Below are 24,539 nucleotides of genomic sequence, written 5' to 3'. Positions count from 1 at the left end.
TGGCTGTATGTTTATGAACTTACAAAAATGATAATAACTTATATTACACATACAGGATTCAACTATTAAATGAAATAACTATATTTGGATTAATTTGATGTAGCAACTACGAACTTAATTTACTTGACCATGAAAACAAACTAGATAATATTTTTTTAACTCTCTCGAGGAGAGACTATCGCTATCTATCGGGCAAATACTAGCGCAACAGGGTTGTTCCCATATCACAACGACGTCACAAACTTGTTGGCGTGTGACGGACGTGACTCACTATCTACAAGCAGGCCTAATACATGAGAAATAACTGTCAGCAAACACGTCAAGTTTCACATGTCGGGCTTATAAAAACGCTGCTATCAACACGAAAGATTACAGAGTTGCGAAACAACACAGAACTCCGTAAATCTGTTGATTTGGAATATCAAAAATTAAACATAATTTTTCTCTTCTCTTACCTTTAACTAGCAATACCGCTGTCTATTTCCCTTCTTAATTCTGACGAAGTTTATCATTAGGGAGCGGATTTTTATGTGCTAAAAAGTACGAAAATATTTGCTAAAAATAAAAAATATATATATTTTTTAAATATGACAAAAATACCTTAGCTTGAAAAAAAAAAATATTACTATGTACTCACCAACCACACTTGAATGCTAGTAATTGGCCGAGAATTGCAGTGAACAACAAAGGTCATCTCCAAATCCTCCATCACAAATGCATGCCGATTTTCTCTAAACAACGACTTATACTGTGAAAACGATCTTTCCACATCACAGGACGTCAGACGTGCATATTTAAAGAGAGGAATGTCACAAACACAAACACCGTCAATTTCACCTACAGGCACACCCTCCAATACTTGAGCAACTTTACACATTTTTTTATATCCATTGTTTTTCCCAAACACATTCTGGAATTTGTCCCTTAGTAATTTTGCTTCTGAACCTGGTTGCGAGTCTAGCTAGTTTAATTCCCACGGCACGCACCTCCCTGTTTCAGAGAACAGCTTTTTGGATGTTTCGGGTTTTTTATGGTGTCACACAAAAGCTTAGATTTGCTAATAGGAAAGCCAAATCGTTTTTTAAACAACCATCTTTCAGTATGTCTTGAAGGATATCGATTGACGAAGCCCGATAACAGGGTGTCACAACAAGATAGCTATATTGCCTTACTTGATAGACATGAGCGAGAGGCGAGATATTTATTTAAATAGAATAATGTTCATACCCGAGCTCTCATCTGCTGTGTTTCACAAACAAAGCGTGGAATGAAATCATCTTCAGCAACAATAAACATTCCTAATTATGTGTTGCAAGATCTCTCCTTCTTGTCCATGGTAATTTATTCTCTAATAATAACACTGATATGCTGCCTAGCAGTTCTCAGAACTTGAGGCGATACTATTACAAAAATGGATCACGGATACACCACACGGCGCTTAAAAACACAAAGCAACCAAGAATTCTTAAAAAGATAACGTATTTCTGAGTGATGTAATTGTTTTAGTTTTAAAATATTTAAAAGTTCTTGTAAAAAAATTATTTAAGTAAAAAATCTCCAAGATTTATGTATTTATAATATATTTCCTGAAATTATGTATTTACATAAATTTTTGTGAAAATATGTGTTTTTATGTGAAATAAAATTCGGGTTTTAAACTTGAAACTTCATGTTCGGAATGTTTAATTTTGTTAATTGTGTTTTATCACACGCAAAAAGAATATTTAATTGCATAAGAATCCGCTCCTTATTTATCATAAACCCATGCTTGGGCTTTCTTCACTTGGCACTAGACGCACAAGTGGTGAATCTTCCCGAACGAGGGGAGCACGATTCCGGGCCTCCACCTAAAGAACACAATAGGCCTACCTACTTCAAACGTACTACTTACTTACTAACTTACTTACTTACTTATAGCTTTTAGAGGATCCGGAGGTTCATTGCTGCCCTCATATAAGCCCGCCATCGGTCCCTATCCTGAACAAGATTAATCCAGTCTCTACCATCATATCCCACCTTCCTCAAATCCATTTTAATATTATCTTCCCGTCAACATAAAAATCTTTTCACTTCCTGTCTCCCATCTAACAGTCTATAGCCTACGCATTTCTGGATTCGCCCATACGTGCTACTTGCCCTGCCCATCTGAAACGTCTGGATTTAATGTTCCTAATTATTATGTTCGATAAAGAATACAATGCGTGCAGTTCTGCATTATGTAATTTTCTCCATTCTCCTGTAACTTCATCCCTCTTAGATCCAAATATTTTCCTAAGCATCCTTAACCTCTGTTCCTCTCTCAAAGTGAGAGTTCAACTTTCACAACCATACAGAACAACCGGTAATATAACTGTTTTATAAATCCTAAATTTCAGTTGTTTTGAGAGCAGACTGGATGAAAAACTCTTCTCTGCCGAATAATAACAGGCATTTCCCATACTTTTTCTGCGTTTAATTTCCTAACGAGTATCATTTATATTTGTTACTGTTGCTCCAAGATATTTGAATTGTTCTACCTCTTCGAAGGATAAATTTCCAATTTTTATATTTCCATTTCCTACAATATTCTGGTCACGAGTCATAATCATATACTTTGTCTTTTCGGGATTTACTTCAAAACCTATCTTTTTACTTGCTTCAAGTAAAATTCCCGTGTTTTCCGTAATAGTTTATGGATTTTCTCCTAACATATTCACGTCATCGCATAGACAAGAAGCTAATGTAACCCGTGCAATTCCAAATCCTCTCTGTTATCCTGGACTTTCCTAATTATATATTCTAGAGCAAAGTAAAATGTATAATTGTCTCAGAAAGACGCTGGCGCTCTACCTATGACAAGCAATCAATATAATACATAGAGTGATTTATACAGAACTAAAACATTTCTTTCTTTCCTTATTTCAAAACGAATCATGCTAGCCACAATTTGTTATATCTCAAAGGTAGAGTATCTTTGGGAGATTACTAACCTCTATAGAAAATGTTGAAAATTCTTTATTTATTCGGTTGGAAATTCACTTAATGACCAATTTTGATTCCCTGTCATGAGATGTGCAGAAGTTTATTCTTTATTCCGTATTGTTGGCAGCTGTTTTCGACATTTTGTTTTAGTCACTGAAAATGCAGTACACATTAAATCAACGGCTTTTCCTTGTGAAGCAATACTGGATTACGAATTCAATTACAACTACTCTAAATAAGCCTGGGAATGGGACTGATTCTCTGGCACGACCACAGCAAAGAAATATATTCTTTGAGAAGATTAAATCCATATGTAGATGAAATTATTGGGGACCATCAGTGTGGTTTTAGGCGTAATAGATCGATTATTGATCAGATTTTTTGTATTCGACAGATATTGGAGAAAAAATGAGAGTATAAGGGTACAGTACATCAGTTATTCATAGATTTTAAAAAGGCATATGACTCGTTTAAGAGAGAATGTTTATATAATATTCTTATTGAATTTGGTATTCCCAAGAAACTAGTTCGATTAATTAAAATGTGTCTCAGTGAAACGTACAGCAGAGTCCGTACAGGCCAGATTCTGTCAAGATGCTTTTCCAATTCACTGAGGGCTAAGGCAAGGAGATGCACTACTTTTTAACTTTGCTCTCGAAGATGCCAATAGGATAGTCCAGGATAACAGAGAGGGTTTAGAATTGAACGGGTTACATCAGCTCCTTGTCTATGTGGATGACGTGAATATGTTAGGAGAAAAGCCGCAAACTATTAGGAAAAACACGGGAATTTTACTTGAAGCAAATAAAGGGGTAGGTTTGGAAGTAAATCCCGAAAAGAGAAAGTAAATGATTATATCTCGTGACCATAATATTGTACGAAATAGAAATATAAAAATTGGAAGTTTATCCTTTGAAGAGGTGGAAAAATTCAAATATCTTGAAGCAACAGTAACAAATATAAATGATATTCATTCATTCATAGTGTTCTGCCCAAGGGCAGGTCTTTCACTGCAAACCCAGCATTCTCCATTCTTTCGTATTTCTGCCTTCCTCTTTGTCTCTTCATAGGCCTATGACCCATATATTCAGTGGCGGCTCGTGATAAAACATTATGTGTATTCACAATTTTCTGTTCCAAAATCGAAGAGAATTTGAAATCGTACGTTTTTAGCCTAATATGAAATTTCATGATTCCAATGTTTCACTGTCGAAAAAACCGTATATAAATTCAAAACAACATATAATAATAATAATAATAATAATAATAATAATAATAATAATAATAATAATAATAATAATAATAATAATAACAATAATGAAACCCAGTCTTTTTATTTCCAATTTTTTCTGGAAAGCCAGTTTACCCAGTTCTTTACTCTTCAAAATTACTTGAAAAGAGTTCATTGTTTACGTTTGTTAAAAATTAATACATAAAACAATTTACAAAAGCGTCAGTAATATATTTTGATTCACAACACACTGATACACTACAGCCTATACCAGTACTGTAATCCCATTCGCATAGATTGATTACTATAAATATATGCCAGTAGATATTATTCTTAAATAATATACACCACCATACAGATATTTAAATTCATACCACCATCACATTCAGCCAGCACGTCTTTGAAAGCCAAACTATGCTATATGCCGACACTGAAGCATAGTAATTCACAAACTACACTCTCGTAGCAGCACTGTACACACATCTACATAAAATAAACGTTCCGACAGTGAGATGCTGCACGTAAACGATAGACATCGATGCACCTGACATCTGTAGGATAGATTCACTGTTCACGTAATGCTCTGTGCTCTCGACGAGTCATAAGCGGCCAGCGAAAGACAATTTTCTCCCGCGCATGCGTGAAATTCCTGTAACCTTATTGAAAGAGCACGGCTTGTACGTGAACGGATGTTGCCAAGTTTACATAAGAAGTTTATGCAAGATGCGGGAAGTTTAAAATACTCGATCCTGATATTATACATCCCCAGTACGCCAATACGGTATTAAATAATAAAACTAGTCGTGCATTAATGGAAACAAGGTGTTCACATGCTCTTGTGCTCTTATTGACGCACCGCCACTGCATATATTTTAATGTCGTCTACAATCTGATATCTTCGTCTGCCTAGAACTCTTCTTCCGTTCACCATTCCTTCCTATAAATGATAATCGGGAGGAAATTAAACGCAGAATAAATATGGGAAATGCCTGTTATTATTCGGTTGAGAAGCTTTTGTCATCTAGTCTGCTCTAAAAAATTTGCAGTTATATTGCCAGTTGTTCTGTATGGTTGTGAAACTTGGACTCTCACTTTCAGAGAGGAACAGAAGTTAAGAGTGTTTGAGAATAAGGTGCTTAGGAAAATATTTGGGGCTAAGAGCGATGAAGTTACAAGAGAATGGAGAAAGTTACACAACACAGAACTGCATGCATTTTATTCTTCACCTGATGATAATTAGGGACATTAAATCCAGACGTTTGAGATGGGCAGGACATGTAGCACGTATGGGCGAATCTAGAAATGCATGTAGAGTGTTAGTTGCGGGGGCGGAGGGAAAAAGACCTTTGGGGAGGCCGAGACGTAGATGGGATGATAATATTAAAATGGATTTAAGGAAGGTGGGATATAATGGTAGGGACTGGATTAATCTTGCACAGGATAGGAACCGATGGCGAGTTTATGTGAGGGCGACAACGAACCCCCGGGTTCCTTAAAAGCCATTTGTAAAGTAATCCCCCCAAAAGAAACGCAATACTGCGACTGGTAAACAAATGAAACAATTGAATCTCGGTGAGCGATAAAGGCAAACATCGTAATCCATAGTCGTAAACATCTGCGCATCTCGTGACAGGGAATGAAAACTCCTACTTAATTTGACGTTATAAACTGATCATTAGGCTAAGTGAATTTCCAGCCGAATAGAATTTTCAACCTTTGCTATAGAGATTAGTAATCTCCCAAAGATACTCTACATTTGAGGTACCTATAACAAATTGTGGCCAGCATCATTCGTTTTGAAATAAATAAATAAATAATGTGTTAGTTCTATACAAATCATTCCGTATTATAACGGGAACTCGCTTAATTCTTCAAAAAATTCCCTGCATGTAATGTATCAAAAAGTTCAATATTGAATGCTTGGTGAAATTTTCTAATGAAATTATGTAGAATTTCGAAGGACGTCAAAAGTTCCTCTTTTTATATATACGCCTTAACATCTGTGGTCACATTGTGTGTGTAGGATCTTTGGGTATATCAGTAGATCAATTGTACTATTGTTGAGTTTCTGTTTCTATTGTGTGTTGTAGATGGCTTCAGTTCATGTAATTGATTTTAGATTTTTATTCTTTACTAGCCGTACCCGTGCGCTCCGCTGCACCTGTTAGAAATAAATATAAAGTAATTACATAATTAAAATAGGACGTTTGATCCAGGGAACAACTTTTACAACAGCGCAAGATAATCTGCTTCGCTCATTACCCAATTTTTTTTGCATTGCATTTATTGCATATATATTTTATGTATTTTAACACGATTCAATTGAGCATAGCTAAAATTTGAATTATAAAATAATGGATTGCTAAGCTAACGTACTATTACTGCATACTAATACTCTCGTTGTTCGTTAATTCTCTGAGATTAAAATGAGTGTACATAAATATTATTTTAAGAAATGCAGAAAACGAATGTACAAAATAGCCTATCAAATTCTCTGTGCATAAGAAGCTATTTTAATCTTACCTGTCCTCGATTTACTCAGACGTTACTGTAATAACATTATAGCATTATGCCCATCTAGAGAAACTACACTTTCCAATGGTGAAATAATAATTAATTATACAAATCGGTTAATTTAGCTTCTGATATTACTTCATACAAATGCAGAAACATTCTCTGTAGGCTATGTTTAATAGCTTTCGATTTTTGATGTCCAAGGCCCCTGTTTCGATTGTTGTTGTCCAAGGCCCCTTATAGACGAAGTCATTTGTTCTTAAGTCATTGCACCATGGCGTTATTTTAATTTTAAAACTCATTTATCTCATTAAATATCAGTCCCATCAAAATTTTGTAAAGAATAAAACTTATCGGAAATAATTTTTAAAGAACATTTTGTTATGTAACATTTTTCACAAAAATCAATACTAAGCGAGATATTTCGATTTATTTAATTCAGGCCCCCTTATAACTCCCCTTTTAAATAAAGTATTTTGAATGCCATATAGCCTAAAATCTAAGTTACAACGAACTTAATTTATATTCCAATTTTCATATAAATCGGTTCAGCCATTATCGCGTGAAAAGGTAACAAACATACAGACAGACATACAAATAAAAATTTCAAAAATGCGATTTTCGGTTTCAGGGTGGTTAATTATATATGTTAGGACCAATTAGTTTTGGAAAATCGAAAATTACCAGAAAAATTTCGGCTACAGATTTATTATTAGTATAGATGATATTTGTTTTGAGGCGGTGATGACTCATGGTATGTACATTTCCAATGCGACATTTGCCTTTGTGACTGAGAGAAACCATGAAAAACTTCAGTTAGATTGGTCTACCACGGGGTGCGAACCTGAATCCGAGTCTCAAATGTTACGTCTTAGCCAACTCGCTCGGTGACAATATATGAAGAGTAATTTTTGGACAGTTGAAAGAGTCGTAATAGCTCAGTCGGCAGATCAACGGATTGCGGACTGCAAGATCTCGGTGGTGGTGACCGTACGTAACCTACGGGATGGATTAGGGCCCGGTTTCTTCAACCTTTGTTAAATTATAACAGTGTGTTATTGCATTTTAACTGTAAACTTAACATTTGAAGCATTTCTTCAACTACTGTTAGTACTAACAGGCTGTTAAAACCTATGTTAATTTAACTGCCCAATTTCATGCAGTTAAATCATTTAACTCCCTGTTAACATAGAAGTATCCAATATGGCTGGTGCGCTAGATGCTGAACTTATATATCTGGATTATTTAGAAAATGATATCCATGAATACATAAACAGAGGGGATGATTTCTGTGATTTGACAGACCAGAAGTTCATACAAAGGTATAGGCTATTTTCTGCCAAGCCTCACTTTTTGCTTTCAACTTAGATGTGTTTGTTTGTTTATTCTCATTAATTGGCTTATACTGCGAAATAATTTCCAGCAGAAGGTTTCTTTCGAACGAAGAGAATTAGTCCCACGATTTCTTTTTGTTCCAGTGCTTTCCATTTCATAACAGCAATACCAATACGCCGCTCCACGCTATTGTGATACAGACGAGGAAAGAAGCAGAAATCAAACCTGAGAGAATAGAAAGACTTCCATCCTCCCTGAATCAAACAACGGAAACAAGCGAGAATCGCAATTGTCAGAGTTCAGAAAAAGAAGTGAGCCAATACTTGGTTATAGGTTATGGTTAAACTCTAGAATCTCTGGTCCTATCAGAGAGTTAACAAACAGAAAGTTAAAATGTGAAATGTAAAGTTGAAGAAATGCAATATTTTAACAGCAATTCATATTTTTAACTTACAGTTAATTAACGCTATGCTAGGTGCATTTTAACAAAGGTTGAAGAAACTGGGCCTAAAGGTTGACGCTCACTGGCACAAACCGACCGGAACGGAACGAACCGGAAATATTCTGAGAGAGACGTATGCATGTATTTTAAACGGTAAACGCTCACTTGTCCGAACGGAAGCAACCGGCTGCCGGTCCTGACGGACAGGGTTCTCGCGACACGACCCTAGCGGAATTTCCGATGACGATCGGCTGCATTCGTATGTCTTCGCTGGTCTTCGGAGAAAAGTGTGTTGGCTGTTCTCAGTACTTTCCCACTCAACATGTGCTGGTGCGTTGTCCAGACAGATTATTCTTAAAATGGGTGATGAAAAGTTAATTTTAACAGTGCTAATCGCGCTTCTGTGCTGATTGGCCTTCGAAATGTGATGTTTCCCTTCATTATTTGAGATGCTAATAACAGATGAAATTTTAAACATTTTTCTTCGCTCATACGAAAGTACTAAAAAAACCATTACTCGATCTTTACACAAATGTCGGCAAAGATGGTTAAATTAATCAAAACACTTTTTTATATTGTTATGACTAGAGCCCGCATTGTATGTAATTACATATTCCGTTCCTACATATGTAGCTATAAGGAAAGCTAAAAGTCCGCGAATCGTATTAAATTTAAATTTAAATATACAGAATAAAGAATATAATTACAAACAAACAAGACAAATAGAAATAAAATAATACCATCAATATAAAAAGGAGATACAGTAGTATTAACAAAATTTGAGACCGAATGAGCAGCGCTCGTGTTCGATCGCAGTTCAGATATAATATTAATAGGCCTGTAAGAGAATATAAAATAAAATAAAATAGGAAATAAAATTAAAATTACAGTTACAGAAATTATATAATACAATATTAATATAAGAGAAATACAGAAAAAATAATAAAAATAAAGAAGTAAAATAAAATAGGAACTAAAATTTAAATTATAGCGGCAATGGAATTATATAATATAATATTAACACTAGAGAAGAATAATATCGCACGTGAAAAGTAGGACAATATGTGTGTGTGTATATATATATATATATATATATATACATATATATTTCAAAATTATAGAATACAAATATAATATAGGTTGATTAATTCATACACATAGGCTATAAATTTATTTAATCAAATTGAAGATATTAACACGTTTCTAATTTTCTTGTTATATGTTAGTGGGTTACATGTTAGAAGTTCTGGGTGTAATTTAGTTAAAGCATTGTACAACCGAGGGCCAAAATTAATGCTATGCTTCAGACCAGCAGATGTGAGACATTTAGGTTCTATTAATGTTCAATTAATATTTCGTCTTGTGTCATAATTATGTGTCTGTAATACAAACTTATTACGATTTTTATGATAAAATTTTAACAGCGTATGCTTATAAATTTGTTCAATATTAAATACATTAAATTCAGAATAAATTAATTTAGTTGGATAATCGAAACGTTTCTTCAAACAAATTTTAATTATTCGTTTTTGTAGTAAATTTAACGAACTAAGATTAATGTTTGTCCTTCCACCCCAAACAATTATACCATATTGAATGGTAGACTGAATAATGGCCAAATAAACATTTCGTAGAACTCTAATGGGTAAGTAGCATCGAAGATTAACGAAAGGGATCATTATTTCGAAGTTTTAAATGTTTTTACATATTTTGGTGCATAATAAATATTTTGGCATATATTATATATTTTAAAATATTTTGAAGGATATTGCATATTTTGAAAGAATATATACATTTTTTCACTAATTTTCTCTCTACGTAATGATTAAGTTATTTTTAAAATTGTTTATAAAGCTTATCCCTTCGTCTCTAGTGCATAAATATAATTTGATAATTGAAAATAATAACGTATTCTGTCAAAAAATGGACATCTCTTTGCAATGCTAATAGTTTGTATCCCTTGAGAAGTAACGGTAAAGTAGGTACAAATACCAATGCGAATGGTAGTAGTGAAGGAAAGAATGAATCAGTTGCTCTAAAAGAAAACAATAGTTTTTTCTGTTTTTTTTTTAAGAAACTTATTTTGACATCAGGCAAGCCTACTGCCATTCGCATCCAAGTTAAAAGACTGGATTTCAATTGAAGATTCCATTACTAAAATGGTAAAATCGTGCAGTCCAAAGTGTGTGACAAACGCATTGGGTGCTCCATGAAGTCACAATTAGAATAGCATTTAAAAATTGAACTTCATGTGAGAAATAAAAAACGTGCTCCGTCGAAAAGAAAAAGTTCTTCTTACACAAGTGGTGCTGAAACATTCGTCTTCTACAAGTGAATTTAATACAAATTTGTGTATGGCAATGGTTGCTGCAAACATATACAGTGGTATAAACTTGGAGTTCCAAAGTTCCAAGCATTCCTACGCAAATACTGCAACTTCAATATTTCGCATGAATCAACACTCCGGAAAAAATATTTGAACTCCTGCTACACTGACACAATGGAAACGATTAGAGATGGACTTGATGATTCCTACGTATGGGTTGCCGTTGACGAGACGATCAATAACCGTAGAAAATATGTAAAAATATTCAATTATTAATTGCGCCTCCAAACGATGAGGTTCAATCACATGTGCACCTGTAATTTTTTATTAGTGTGCACAAATACATCTAATAAAGCTTAGATTTTAAATTACCAACTTTTTTTTATTTATTACATATTTATCTACATACTTCGTCATTTTTAGCTTCATATTTATGTAGTCTACATAGTTCTCATTTTCACATTACATAAAATCCTGGCTCTAGTTATGGACCCATATTTTCTTTTTTTCTTCCTCATCAGCTAAAGACTCAGTAAAATAAAATAATCTTCGGAACTACTATCCCACTCCATGTTTAAACCAGACTGCCTGTCGACTGTACCGGAATATTCCGAGCAGTGAGCGTCAGAGCTTCCGCGGAAGACGGACGGCTGTAGATTTCCGTTCCGGTCGGTTCGTGCCAGTGAGCGTCAACCTTAGAGTGCACTCAGAATCCTGTTAAGTTGAATACCTGCTCAAAGGCGGCCGTAGCGTGCTGCTGACCAGATAACCATCTGCTCTCGCCGAGATAAATAAATCACGTGAGCTCTATCGCCATGCTTCCATAATCCGTAACATTTAAACAGGTATAGAGCAGACAGACGACATGTTCAAAAATACTTTCAAGGCAGAACTTGCCTTTATTCTTAAGTTACTAGCTATGGAGCCTAACGTGAGAATTGTTAGTCATATAAAAGTGCAAACCCTTCTCTTGTTCTCCTTGCATTCCCACGGTTCTCGTTCTATTCAACAGTTTCTCCTTCTAATGTCACTATTCTACTTGTATTCAACCTCTTCTCTTTACATTCCCCCCGGGCACCTTGTATTCTTGCTGTTCTCCTTGTATTGAATCCGTTTTCTTGCAGCTGCATTATTCTCCTCGTATTCAATCTGTGTTCAATGTATTCAAACTCTTATTTTTGTATTTCCACTGTTCTCCTTGTATTCCCACGGTTCTTTTTATATTTTCATTATACTCCTTGTATTGTCACCAGAGGGCTGCATTGGAGTTAAATCGCTCGCTTGAATTCGGTCGAGTGTCACGCCCTCGAACGAGATATGATCTGTCGTAACACGCTCGTAAGAAACACGATGCACAGTACAAGGCCATCTCACCGACATGTCTCATCTTGTATGGAAGGCGACAGATAAGATACACGGCTGTCTGGCTCACACCGTAAAAATAAGGATTTATTTTCTACGTTTATGACAAACGTCTAATAGAACGGTGCTGCAGCGGAAAATGAAATAACTTTACAAAAAAGTTTTCTAATACTTTTTTTGTTAGCGATGCAGTAATAACGTAGAATATTACTGGATTCATAGCATTCTTCTCCACTTCACCTAACGCAGTGACCTGCTGCGATCTGTGTGCATTAAGCGCATAACAGCAATACGATGGAACTTTCAGTCCCGAGTTGTATCCTCCGTTAAGGGAAACAAAGCGGAGCTAATTAAATGCTTCGAAAGGATTGAAGAGGGAGGTGACTGAAATGAAAGAATAATATAACAGTGAGAGAAGCTTTTGGCCTAAAAAAACTGTTAAATAATAATTATAATAAATTTTTGTTTTTCTAAATTTCTTTTATGACTTAATGAAACATGTTGATATACAGGGACATCATTTTATTTTTACTTCAATTTTTATTGTACCTGAGTTTTAGAATGTACTTCACTCCCACCCCTTCTACTAATGAAGTTCAACCGTCCTCCACACAGAACCAAGACCGCATATACAGTCATAGTAGCCTTACGGTCATAGTGAACAGTACGTTCCAAAAATATGTTCGCGTTTTCCAGTAACGAAAGAGCTTTCAATATTGAATCATTTTCCATTTGCCTACGTCGCATCCCGGTTTCCCCCACCTGCTTCTATTCGCCTCTCTGTAAATGCTAGTGGCTGGGCTGTCTTAGCTCTTTTCTGAGAACATTAATTTCTGTTAGAAATTGGACGTCTACGTAATATTATACCCATACAACTGTTTAAAATAACTTGAATAAAAGGACCTCGTTAAGTAATTAACTGTCACGTGATTTCCCTCTTTCTACGACGCTGCGACGTAACCACTTGGACGGATAGTACATAGTATGTCTGAGTAATTTTATCTTTTCGGATCGGGCAGAAGTGAAGATTGAATTTACAGTAGGTAAAGTACTCTTTTATAGAGTAGGAACAGAATTATTTCAACATGAGTTACTGATACGAAGTACGAACCTGGTAATTGGAATTACGTACAATAGTCTGTAGTGCGATAATATGCACATTAGAACTGAAGCCTGTATCGAAATGAACGGCCACCATTTTCACAAATGTGTTTAAATATCCATACTATGATTATTTTTCAATTTAACTTCATTCTTTATAGTGTACGCTAATGTGCTGTAGACAGTATAATATACACTGCATAACGAATACGGCCACATGGACAGCTCAGTTCGTGAGTAAAAACACTCACTGTTAATACTATACTGTATTTTGATTAAACAAAAACCTAATGAAAATTATCAAATTCAAAATCGCGTAATTTCCTAGTTTACGTAAATGGATGAACTACTTTTCTTCCCTCCTATACCTAGTAAAGTGATTTGTTTGTATATTACGTCAGTATCATCGAACTCCAGTCGTGGAAGGGGATAGCAAACTGTGTTTCCGGTTCTCTAAAGGTATAGCCAGGTTAATATTAAAAATGTTAGTAAAAATAAAATGATGTCCCTGTATTATACAGTATAATACAGATGCAAACTGCAAATAGATTGAGAATATCTGACGCATTACAACATTTTGAGTCAGCTGTAATGGAAATAAGAGAGAACACTAACAGATATGAAATCAATGTTGATGATGAAGAAGAATGTTCGTTTCCTCCAAGAAAAAGGCTGAAACTCAGTAAGCAAGTAAACCTGTCGGCAGATGCCAAAGAAATATACGATATCATTATCAACTAATTCAATTACGTATCCTGCAATCACATATATTTGGCAGCTTTAATATACTTGATCCAAAGAAATTAGCTTCATATAGAGATAAATTCCCCACCGACCTGTATAATATTTTCGTAAAGAATTACTGTCCTTTAATTTCGAAAGAAAAATTTATTAATGAACTATCAGTGATCTATCGAAATGAACATTTAAAGACATTTCCTCTGTGTGTGATTTGTACAGTTTTTAATGGATTACTCCTTTGAAGATTCATTCTCTGAAGTGGGCAAAGCCCTTCGAATCGCACTAACAACACCTGTTTCCACAGCTGAGTCAGAACGGACTTTCAGCACATTAAACAGGATAAAACAGTTCTCAGATACACCATGGGTCAAGACAGGCTGAATTCGTTGGCTTTCTATTCTATTCTTAAGGAGCATCTCCATCAAATCCCGAACTTAAGAACAGATTCATGAGAAAAGTTTGTCAGAAAGGACAGACGAACACATTTTCTTTGTAATTGATTCTGCACATTGGTGAGTTTATTGTTGAATTTTCGTTATTATATAGTTGGTAGTTTTAGTTATATTATTTTAAGTAGAAACACTTAACCAAAATGAAATAAAAAATTCTGGTGTATTATTGAAAGCATATCGCAAAATTTGTGAAATATCTGGCCCCAACAACAAAAACGATCACGAGCCGCCACTGCGCTTCATACGTTCTTTAAAAATTAACATATTCCTTGTTGAGTATTTTCAACTTCACCAGATCTTTTAGCTCGCGCTTCAGAGCCCCAGAGAGCCTGAGCACTTTATAGCGGAAAGGAAAGAGACAGACGAAAGAGGTGGTATATGCCGCTTGGTCGAGCTGTATTCAGGGATGGCCAGCACTGATTCAATAGATAAAGGGAAGAGAACTTATTAAAACAGTATCCATGTTAATTTTTAGATTTGCCTGAGAAGTATAAGTGCATTATAAGAATGCAAGTTTTAATTTTAATGCTCATTTTTCACAAGTTTGATTTTTTATTCAAAAGAAATATTTTCTCAACTTTTCGTATAGAAAAGTGAAATTTTCAAGTAGAGGCATATTTATTTAGTAGCCTTACAGAATGTTTTCGTAAATCTAATATACCTTATATACGTATTATTGAAGATGGCGTATTGAAAATGTTGAAAATATTCGCATGGAAATTGTTTGTAAGGAAATGAATTAACAAAGCAACTACTGTTACATCATAAGCAAAAGATATGTACCCATGTGTTGTAAAAATGTCAGCTCTATAGCTTCAGCAGATTTCGAGAAAATAATTTAATATTCTGATGATAGGAAGTTGCTCACAAATATCATCTTAAAAGCATAATGCGATAAGAGTTTTGTTATGTAATATTAGTTACACTTAAAATAGATACAGTACCTAGGTAACTTTGCTTTGTACTGTAATATTGTTTTGATTAGTTTATTGATTACTTTTGTAAGGCTAAAGATACCATCAATATAAATTCCAACTTATCATGTCATAGTCCATCTCTTTCTTTGGAATATCACTTTCTTTATGAATGACGTGTTTCATCCACTTAATACAGTATAATATTATATTACTATGGAATTTAAGAGAATATTCCTTCTTAACTCTCTATTATGTTATTAAGATTTAAAACACAAGTGCAATATTAAGAAATCAGTGTTAGTACTTTTGTTTTACGGACAATATAGATAATATTAAACAGAAAGAAGCCATATAAAAATAACGACATAAAATTTCACGTTCCGTTTGAAGTTTGTGCACCACTGTTTTCTTAATCCAACAGGTTGCTTATTCATACACACAACCCTGCCTCTTTCCATATTTAGCGCTTATTGCCCGCGCACGACGTCAAGGTCAGAAAAATGCGCTTGCTTTGACATCACTGGTGTACTTACTTGCCGGTATTAAGAACGAATGTCTAACGCTCGGCTTATACCGTTCAAGGATTTATCGCTCGCGAACTTTTCCCCATCATGCTTGTGCGCTACCTATCGGATTCTGCTATGAACTACTTGGCGCTCGAGCGAAAACGTCCCAAGCAGACCTCTGATTCCCACTGTTCTCACTGTATTCTCCTTGTTCTCCCTATATTCCGGCTGATGTCCTTGAATTTCCTTTCTCTCTATATTCAACCCGTTCTCCTCGTATCCCCTGTCTCCTCCTCGTATTTCCACTCTTCTCCTTGAACCCCACTGTCCTCATTTTAGTCCCCCTGTACTCCCGCAGTTCTCTTTGCATTACCTTCCTTCTCGCTATATTCTCGCTGTTATTCTTGTATTTCCCCTATTCTCCTTACGTTCCCCTTGCTCTCTTTTGTTCCCCTGTACTCCTTGTGTTTCTCCAGTTCTCCAAATGTTCCCTCTCCTGTTCTACTTCTGTTCCTTCTGTTTCTCGCCGCTCTTCTTCTTGTTCTCCTCCTATTTTCTCTGCTCCTCTATATTCCTCTGTTTCTTCTTCTTCTCCTTGTTCCCTTATATTACTCTTGTTGTTATTGTTCTTTTTATAGGCCTATTTTCCTTGTTCCGTTTCTTCTCTTTATACACAGCAGGTTCACTTTATATCCCCATTGTCCTCTTTATATTTCCTTCGTACTTCTTAAGATATTCTCTTTCCTTCATTATATTCCCATTGTTCTCCTTATATTTCCCTTGTTCTCTTTGTATTCCCCTTGTCCTCTTTATATTTCCCTCGTACTCCTTAAGATATTCTCTTTCCTTCATTATATTCCCATTGTTATCCTTATATCTCCCTCGTACTCCTTAAGATATTCTCTTTCCTTGATTATATTCCCATTGTTCTCCTTATATTTCCCTTGTTCTCTTTGTATTCCCCTTGTCCTCTTTATATTTCCCTCGTACTCCTTAAGATATTCTCTTTCCTTCATTATATTCCCATTGTTCTCCTTATATTTCCCTTGTTCTCTTTGTATTCCCCTTGTCCTCTTTATATTTCCCTCGCACTCCTTAAGATATTCTCTTTCCTTCATTATATTCCCAATGTTCTCCTTATATTTCCCTTGTTCTCTTTGTATTCCCCTTGTCCTCTTTATATTTCCCTCGTACTCCTTAAGATATTCTCTTTCCTTCATTATATTCCTATTGTTCTCCTTATATTTCCTTTGTTCTCCTTGTATTTCCCTTGTCCTCTTTATATTTCCCTCGTACTCCTTAAGATATTCTCTTTCCTTCATTATATTCCCATTGTTCTCCTTATATTTCCCTTGTTCTCTTTGTATTTCCCTTGTCCTCTTTATATTTCCCTCGTACTCCTTAAGATATTCTCTTTTCCTCATTATATTCCCATTGTTCTCCTGATATTTCCCTCGTACTCACTAAGATATTCTCTTTCCTTCATTATATTCCCATTGTTCTCCTTATATTTCCTTTGTTCTCTTTGTATTCCCCATGTCCTCTTTATATTTCCCTCGTATTCCTTAAGATATTCTCTTTCCTTCATTATATTCCTATTGTTCTCCTTATATTTCCTTTGTTCCCTTTGTATTTCCCTTGTCCTCTTTATATTTCCCTCGTACTCCTTAAGATATTCTCTTTCCTTCATTATATTCCCATTGTTCTCCTTATATTTCCCTTGTTCTCTTTGTATTTCCCTTGTCCTCTTTATATTTCCCTCGTACTCCTTAAGATATTCTCTTTCCTTCATTATATTCCCATTGTTCTCCTTATATTTCCATTGTTCTCTTTGTATTTCCCTTGTCCTCTTTATATTTGCCTCGTACTCCTTAAGATATTCTCTTTTCCTCATTATATTCCCATTGTCCTCTTTATATTTCCCTCGTACTCCTTAAGATATTCTCTTTCCTTCATTATATTCCCATTGTTCTCCTTATATTTCCCTTATTCTCTTTCTAATCCCCTTGTCCTCTTTATATTTCCCTCGTACACCTTAAGATATTCTCTTTCCTTCATTATATTCCCATTGTCCTCCTTATATTTCCTTTGTTCTCTTTGTATTCCCCTTGTCCTCTTTATATTTCCCTCGTACTCCTTAAGATATTCTCTTTCCTTCATTATATTCCCATTGTTCTCCTTATATTTCCCTTGTTCTCTTTGTATTCCCCTTGTCCTCTTTATATTTCCCTCGTACTCCTTAAGATATTCTCTTTTCCTCATTATATTCCCATTGTTCTCCTGATATTTCCCTCGTACTCCTTAAGATATTCTCTTTCCTTCATTATATTCCTATTGTTCTCCTTATATTTCCTTTGTTCTCCTTGTATTTCCCTTGTCCTCTTTATATTTCCCTCGTACTCCTTAAGATATTCTCTTTCCTTCATTATATTCCCATTGTTCTCCTTATATTTCCCTTGTTCTCTTTGTATTTCCCTTGTCCTCTTTATATTTCCCTCGTACTCCTTAAGATATTCTCTTTTCCTCATTATATTCCCATTGTTCTCCTGATATTTCCCTCGTACTCACTAAGATATTCTCTTTCCTTCATTATATTCCCATTGTTCTCCTTATATTTCCTTTGTTCTCTTTGTATTCCCCTTGTCCTCTTTATATTTCCCTCGTACTCCTTAAGATATTCTCTTTCCTTCATTATATTCCCATTGTTTTCCTTATATTTCCTTTGTTCTCTTTGTATTTCCCTTGTCCTCTTTATATTTCCCTCGTACTTCTTAAGATATTCTCTTTCCTTCATTATATTCCCATTGTTATCCTTATATTTCCCTTGTTCTCTTTGTATTCCCCTTGTCCTCTTTATATTTCCCTCGTACTCCTTAAGATATTCTCTTTCCGTCATTATATTCCCATTGTTCTCCTTATATTTCCCTTGTTCTCTTTGTATACCCCTTGTCCCCTTTATATTTCCCTCATACTCCTTAAGATATTCTCTCTCCATTATATTCCCTTCTTCTCCTTATATTACCCTTTTCCTTGTATTTCCCTTGCTCTCCTTATAATCCAATTTATCTCGTTATATTCCCCTTGTTCTCATTATATTCTCTTTGTGCTCCTTATATTTCCCTTTTTCTCCATATATTCCATATTCTGACGTGAATACGCGTTTAAAATCAGACCGGCACGTTGGATACAGCGATGTAACGTTTACAGGGTGGTCCATTCCCACATTATACCTAACAATATGATTCAAATAAATGTATGACTATGATGCGAGCATAACCTTCAGTTGATGCCACACATACACCAGCGCGCTGATTTTATTACCAAACGAATGGCCTCGTCTAAATCTACCGATTGAAGTCTGACGTATTCATATAAAACCCTCGGCCATGTCCCCGATACTTAGTTCTACGTAAATAGATAGTTGGTGCATAGTCAAGCTATGCACCTTTATTCACCTGTCGACTTTATAGCTATCAGGGATGCCAGAAATGTACATTGAGGAAAGAAAAACTGGTCGGCTGAGAAACGTCTTCATAGCAGCCATGTTGTATAGTTTACAGAAATTTTCCGCCATCTATCTTTATGATTCAACTCACTATTTTCCCTCCCGCTCCGTCACAACGACCAGTACCCTATTCTGCCGTTATCTGTGTCTAATTTAGATAAATATATAACTCAAAGAAGCTTCCAGATACACGAATTTAACAATAAATAAGCCTTCAGATGCCCACGAGTTTCACCTCTCATACATGTGGAAAAAACAAAGTCTTATTCCCGAAGTGTGCGGTAGCTCACTGTAAAATACTTGACAACCTACTGGAACATGAACTGTTCTAAGAAACAAAAGTTATCATGTTCGGCACCCGCTTATTACTTAATTTCTTTTTTGGCCTATCATGTTTTAACAACCTTACCGATGTTGATGGCAGTCCTTGCAAGTTAAACTTAACACACGTGCGGTAAGTAAACAAATTAAATCAACTTTTATTTATTTACTTAAAAACAACAAAGTATCAGTGTCACGCACCACTATGTGCTATGAAGAAATAACTAAATGTCTTATTATACCTGTATGCTTTCTAAAGTAATTTATTGGTGTGGAGATTTGTAAGAAAACAGGAATTAATGTAGATGAGACGTAAGCGTGAAAAACATTTCTGATGATCCATTTTGAATCTTGCGTACACTACTTTTAACACTTGAATATAAGTAATTGATTAACTAGCGGACTTACTCGTGTTAATTGTTATAATATAACACAATTAATACGAGTAAACGCTAGTTAATCAATTACTTATTTCTGATAACTTCCGGTTGTTGCTCTGGGCGCCACTCGTGGGGTCGTGGCTGAACGCGAAAACATCCATGGAGTAAAATACGTATTCAAGCACCGGTACGAAATTTATTTACATTTATGTGTAATTAATGTGATATCTACAAAAATTTTCTATATGATATTTATATTGATACCGGTATATAATTAATGTGTCACCTACCTACTTCTTTGAAGACAAAACTAAACTTTCCATAATTTATTTTATTACAACATTTTCACAATCGCCGCCAAATAATAACAAATGAATAACACCTATCGACAAATTCGAATAATAACAAATGAATGACACCTATCGACAAATAACAAATGGCGATCACACATGAAAATTTTATCGTTAAAAAACAAACTATTTATTTAATTTAAAAATGATTAATAATAAATAATAATTTATATTTTTGTTAAATCGGACTAACAATAGTATGCAATACATGTATTAAGTGCTTAACAGAATCTCGGAAATAGAGAAGAAGAGACTTCGTCTCCGTCTTCTGTAACTTTTCCTCGATTCTGTTATAATGCACTTGTACCGCAATATACCTACTACGAGTTTTAAGTTTGTATTTACACGTAATATTAGTTTTATTTCACAATCCCTATCGTAACATTGTGCTTAAATCCATCGCTATTGTACAACAATACACTTAAATGTCTGATTAGTGTAATATGTATCTAGTCGGTGATGTATACAATGGAGGTGGAAAGGAACTGGCCACCCTACCCCATTATCTCCAGGCCTAGTTGCTTCTTAAGGGGACACGCTACTGAGTTTTCGTCAATTTTGGTCAATGTTAAAAGTTATTATTTTTTTTTACTGATGAACTGTATTGACCAGGAACAAACCCATGCACCATTTCATTGTAGGTAGTCTTAGCATCATTTTAAAAGTTTAAGAAACAAATTATCTTTATATGAGACCCAGATATTTGTTTACTAAAATTATAAACACTTTTTGTATATTTTATTTTTTTCCGAGTACATTTTTCAACATAAAATTTTGAAAATAATTCTGCACATGTAACTCATCAACATCTATTCGATTTTAAAATTTCAAAAACTTACAATCAAAATTGTGGAGATTAGAAATATCAGTAGCGTGTCCCCTTAAGTGGTGCCTTGTCGGTATCACTTGTGAGGTCCAGACCTGTCTTCGGACAATCAACTAAACTACAACAATACACTTAAATGATAATATAATCAAATAAAGACGATAAATTACTTCGAAATGACAAAACCAATTTTAATATAACTAGTTTTGACAGGGCGTTTCTTATCGAATGATTCTGTCTGCACCTTGTCTGTATTGGCTACGTTACGCGTTTTTGATGTTAAAACCTCACGAGGATAAAAAATGTTAATGAACCATATTTTATCTTTCGTTCATAAAGTTACAAAAATATTTTTAAAATCCAGTAATTAAATTTACGTAACCCTATTATACACATCTCATTCCTACTTGTTTTATTTAATATTCCATCGTTAACGTTTTTATGCTGTGATATATATGTTATGCAATAATTCCAGTTATGAAAAATAAGGATAAGACTGAGTTTTCATTAATGTTAACTAGATCTGTAAATTTATTATTTTTGAATTTATGACTATTTTAGCTAGAACGTTTAAATATTTTGTCAATATTCCGTTCCTTTATAAAATTCTTTCAAGAGTAAAATATAGTGATTTGATAATGTTATAGTCAGTTGACAATAAATTACAAGTTAGCCTATTGTTCTGGTCTGTATGTTCCAATCTTATATTATGATTCCGCGAGTATTGACAATAAAATTAGTGTAACGCTTCCCACTCGACTGCCAGAAGCAGCTGACAACAGAGCTTATTCAATGAGCACCCAAACACTGTTATTTTCTGGGCTATGTAATTTTCCTCAAACGTATTCAACAAACATACAATCATTCTGATTGAATTCAAATTTCAAAGATGTAATAATAGACCCTAATAAAAAAAAATAAAAAAATATAGGTTCTCAACATTCTAAATCTTGATTACTACGCATGTTCTTGTATACCACAACAGAATTAGTTTTAATGGCGAAGTGCATCAACATTGATTAAAAACGCAGTAATCATAGATTACGAAACGATGGTTAAACAGTAGCCGTGGTTAAAATGTAATTTATGTGCACCATTCATAATCACCGATTACTAAAACATGGCTAGCTGACACCTCATTTAACCAGAGTAAAGTCTATGATGGTACATTGTTTCTACAAAATGACTAAAGGAAAGCATCCATACCGCTGCAAAGATAATAGTCAACGTCTAAAAACGACTGCGCTCACTATGTTCTACATCGAAATGAACGTATCCTACATTTTCGCGTTGCATTTGTTTGCCTTTGGGCGCTGTTATATTTGTGAGTTCCATTTCTTTGTTTTTCAGTACTTTTAGGTTAAAATCGTACAAAATGGAAAATTGAATCCAAAAATTATTATATCCCAATGTTAGGTTGAAGTATCGATATACTTAATTACTAGATTTAAATGTAGGCCTATTATATAAAAAAGATGGAATATCCATAAAGGAAAAGGATGCAGAAAATTGGTAGGAATGTGTGTACGATCTTGGACTACACCAGGGAATTGTGCATTATCCTAAGATCCATCCATAACCTCTCTTTGTTCAGCCAGTGACATAGAGAAAGAAATACTGGTATTCGAGTATTCCCTCTTAAAATACAGAAAATAATAGTTACATAGAATCGTAATATAAGCAGCCGATCCGTAGGAGAAATATGATTGTTCTTGTGTTATTTCAATTGATCCATTTGTAGATTTTGATAAACGAAATCCCTCCTGAAATTTTCTGTCACCTAATTGCTCGCAAGAATTCTCTCTTTCCACTAAATAACCTTCACGCTCACGCTCTATCCAAGTAATTGAAGTACTGCACAATAATAATCGTCTTCGAAATAATCACCTGTGGTTATGACAGCCATTTTGCTTTACTTGCTCTACTAATCGCTGGTTATCTCCTTTAACCGCTCATATTTGGCCGGTTAGAGATTACTGTGGTTAACTTCCTATTTAAGTCGTAACCGAGGTCGATCCACCGTAAAAATGCTTAATCGGGGATTAGGTCACAATTTTAACCGATGGTTACACTAACCGACGTTGATGCACGTGGGCATAACTGTATTAATGTATTATCACCATTAAATCGAGAAAAATTCGTTCCGGCACCGGGAATCGAACCCGGGACCACTCAGCTCTGCGCGCTGGGGGCTCTTTCCAACTGAGCTATGCCGGGGCACCATCCACGGCGCTGGTCGAACTCCTCTCATTGTACTGTGTGCCGGCATAGCTCAGTTGGAAAGAGCCCTCAGCGCGCAGAGGGTTCGATTCCCGGTGCCGGAACGAATTTTTCTCGATTTAATGGTGATAATACACATTGACTACTTCATAGTAGTCGTGTTAATATTCAATGAGGATGGCGAGACCTCATATAATGGATATGTGATGTATTAATGTAACTTATATTCAAGTTGAATTTACCCTGCACATAACTGTATTATTTGACGGTCAATAAAAAAAAAAACACGGCCAGTCACTTTTTGTTTCCGTGAGTGTATATTACTGTGAAAATCTCGAAATCATTTTGTTGCACTATGATACCAACGCTTTAAACTTTGAATAATGGTAAACTAAACTTGATTATTGCTTACGGTCTAATCGAAAATTATTTTTACAATATTGCCTCAAAATTCTTCATCCATTTGCAGGAAACTGGGACACTTCCAACGCTTGGTTTTTTTAAAGCCATCAAAGATCATATGTACGGGAAGTTTCTGGATAATCGAGCAAAAAACAACGCATCTCTTCAAGAATTCAACGAGATCTGGGAAAAATCATTCGGGAAATTAACGCAACAAGTTGAAGGACTTGCTGAAACGTTACTGAAGGTAAGTCTCATCACTAGGGCTAAGAATTGTGTGCCGTTACATCGCGCTCCATGCGCCTCTGACTTTAGATACCAGTACGTAATTGCGTTGGGGTGGAGGATTTCAGTGTGTTTCGTTCAGCAGTGAACTTCAGTTGATCGGTTACATTATGACCGAATGCTGCTATTCGTAACAGGCAACATTCAACGTCTTGTAAAGTAGAATAAAAGCAAGATGCCGAGGACGAAATTTGTAATGATGATACAGATTTTGAGATAAATGATGCTTGTGTAAAATATTTCAAATATCCCCCCATTGTTTCTGTAGGAGTGGAACAAAGTTTCTCTAGATAATTATAAGGTTGTGTTTTCTAGCAATAATTTTCCTTTGAAAAATTGAACATTGGCTTGTTATTCACTGC

General features: G+C 34.9%; 2 protein-coding genes across 4 annotated transcripts in view; one reads left to right on the top strand and one right to left on the bottom strand.

Moving 5' to 3' along the window:
- LOC138715501 (nucleolar protein 12-like) overlaps positions 1-24,539 on the bottom strand; it is a 309,079-nt gene that overhangs the window by 151,141 nt on the left and 133,399 nt on the right. The window lies entirely within an intron of this gene.
- The window catches only part of LOC138715500 (uncharacterized), a 140,987-nt gene that overhangs the window by 74,291 nt on the left and 42,157 nt on the right, over positions 1-24,539 (top strand). The window contains exon 3 of the mRNA XM_069848475.1: positions 23,960-24,139. Coding sequence (XP_069704576.1) covers positions 23,960-24,139 — 180 coding nt within the window. The remainder of the gene's footprint in view (positions 1-23,959; positions 24,140-24,539) is intronic.

This window comes from Periplaneta americana, chromosome 15 (genome assembly GCF_040183065.1).
Source record: "Periplaneta americana isolate PAMFEO1 chromosome 15, P.americana_PAMFEO1_priV1, whole genome shotgun sequence".
Classification (NCBI taxonomy): domain Eukaryota; kingdom Metazoa; phylum Arthropoda; class Insecta; order Blattodea; family Blattidae; genus Periplaneta; species Periplaneta americana.
Note: the sequence above shows the minus strand (reverse complement) of the source record. Positions and strands in the feature narration are given on the sequence as shown.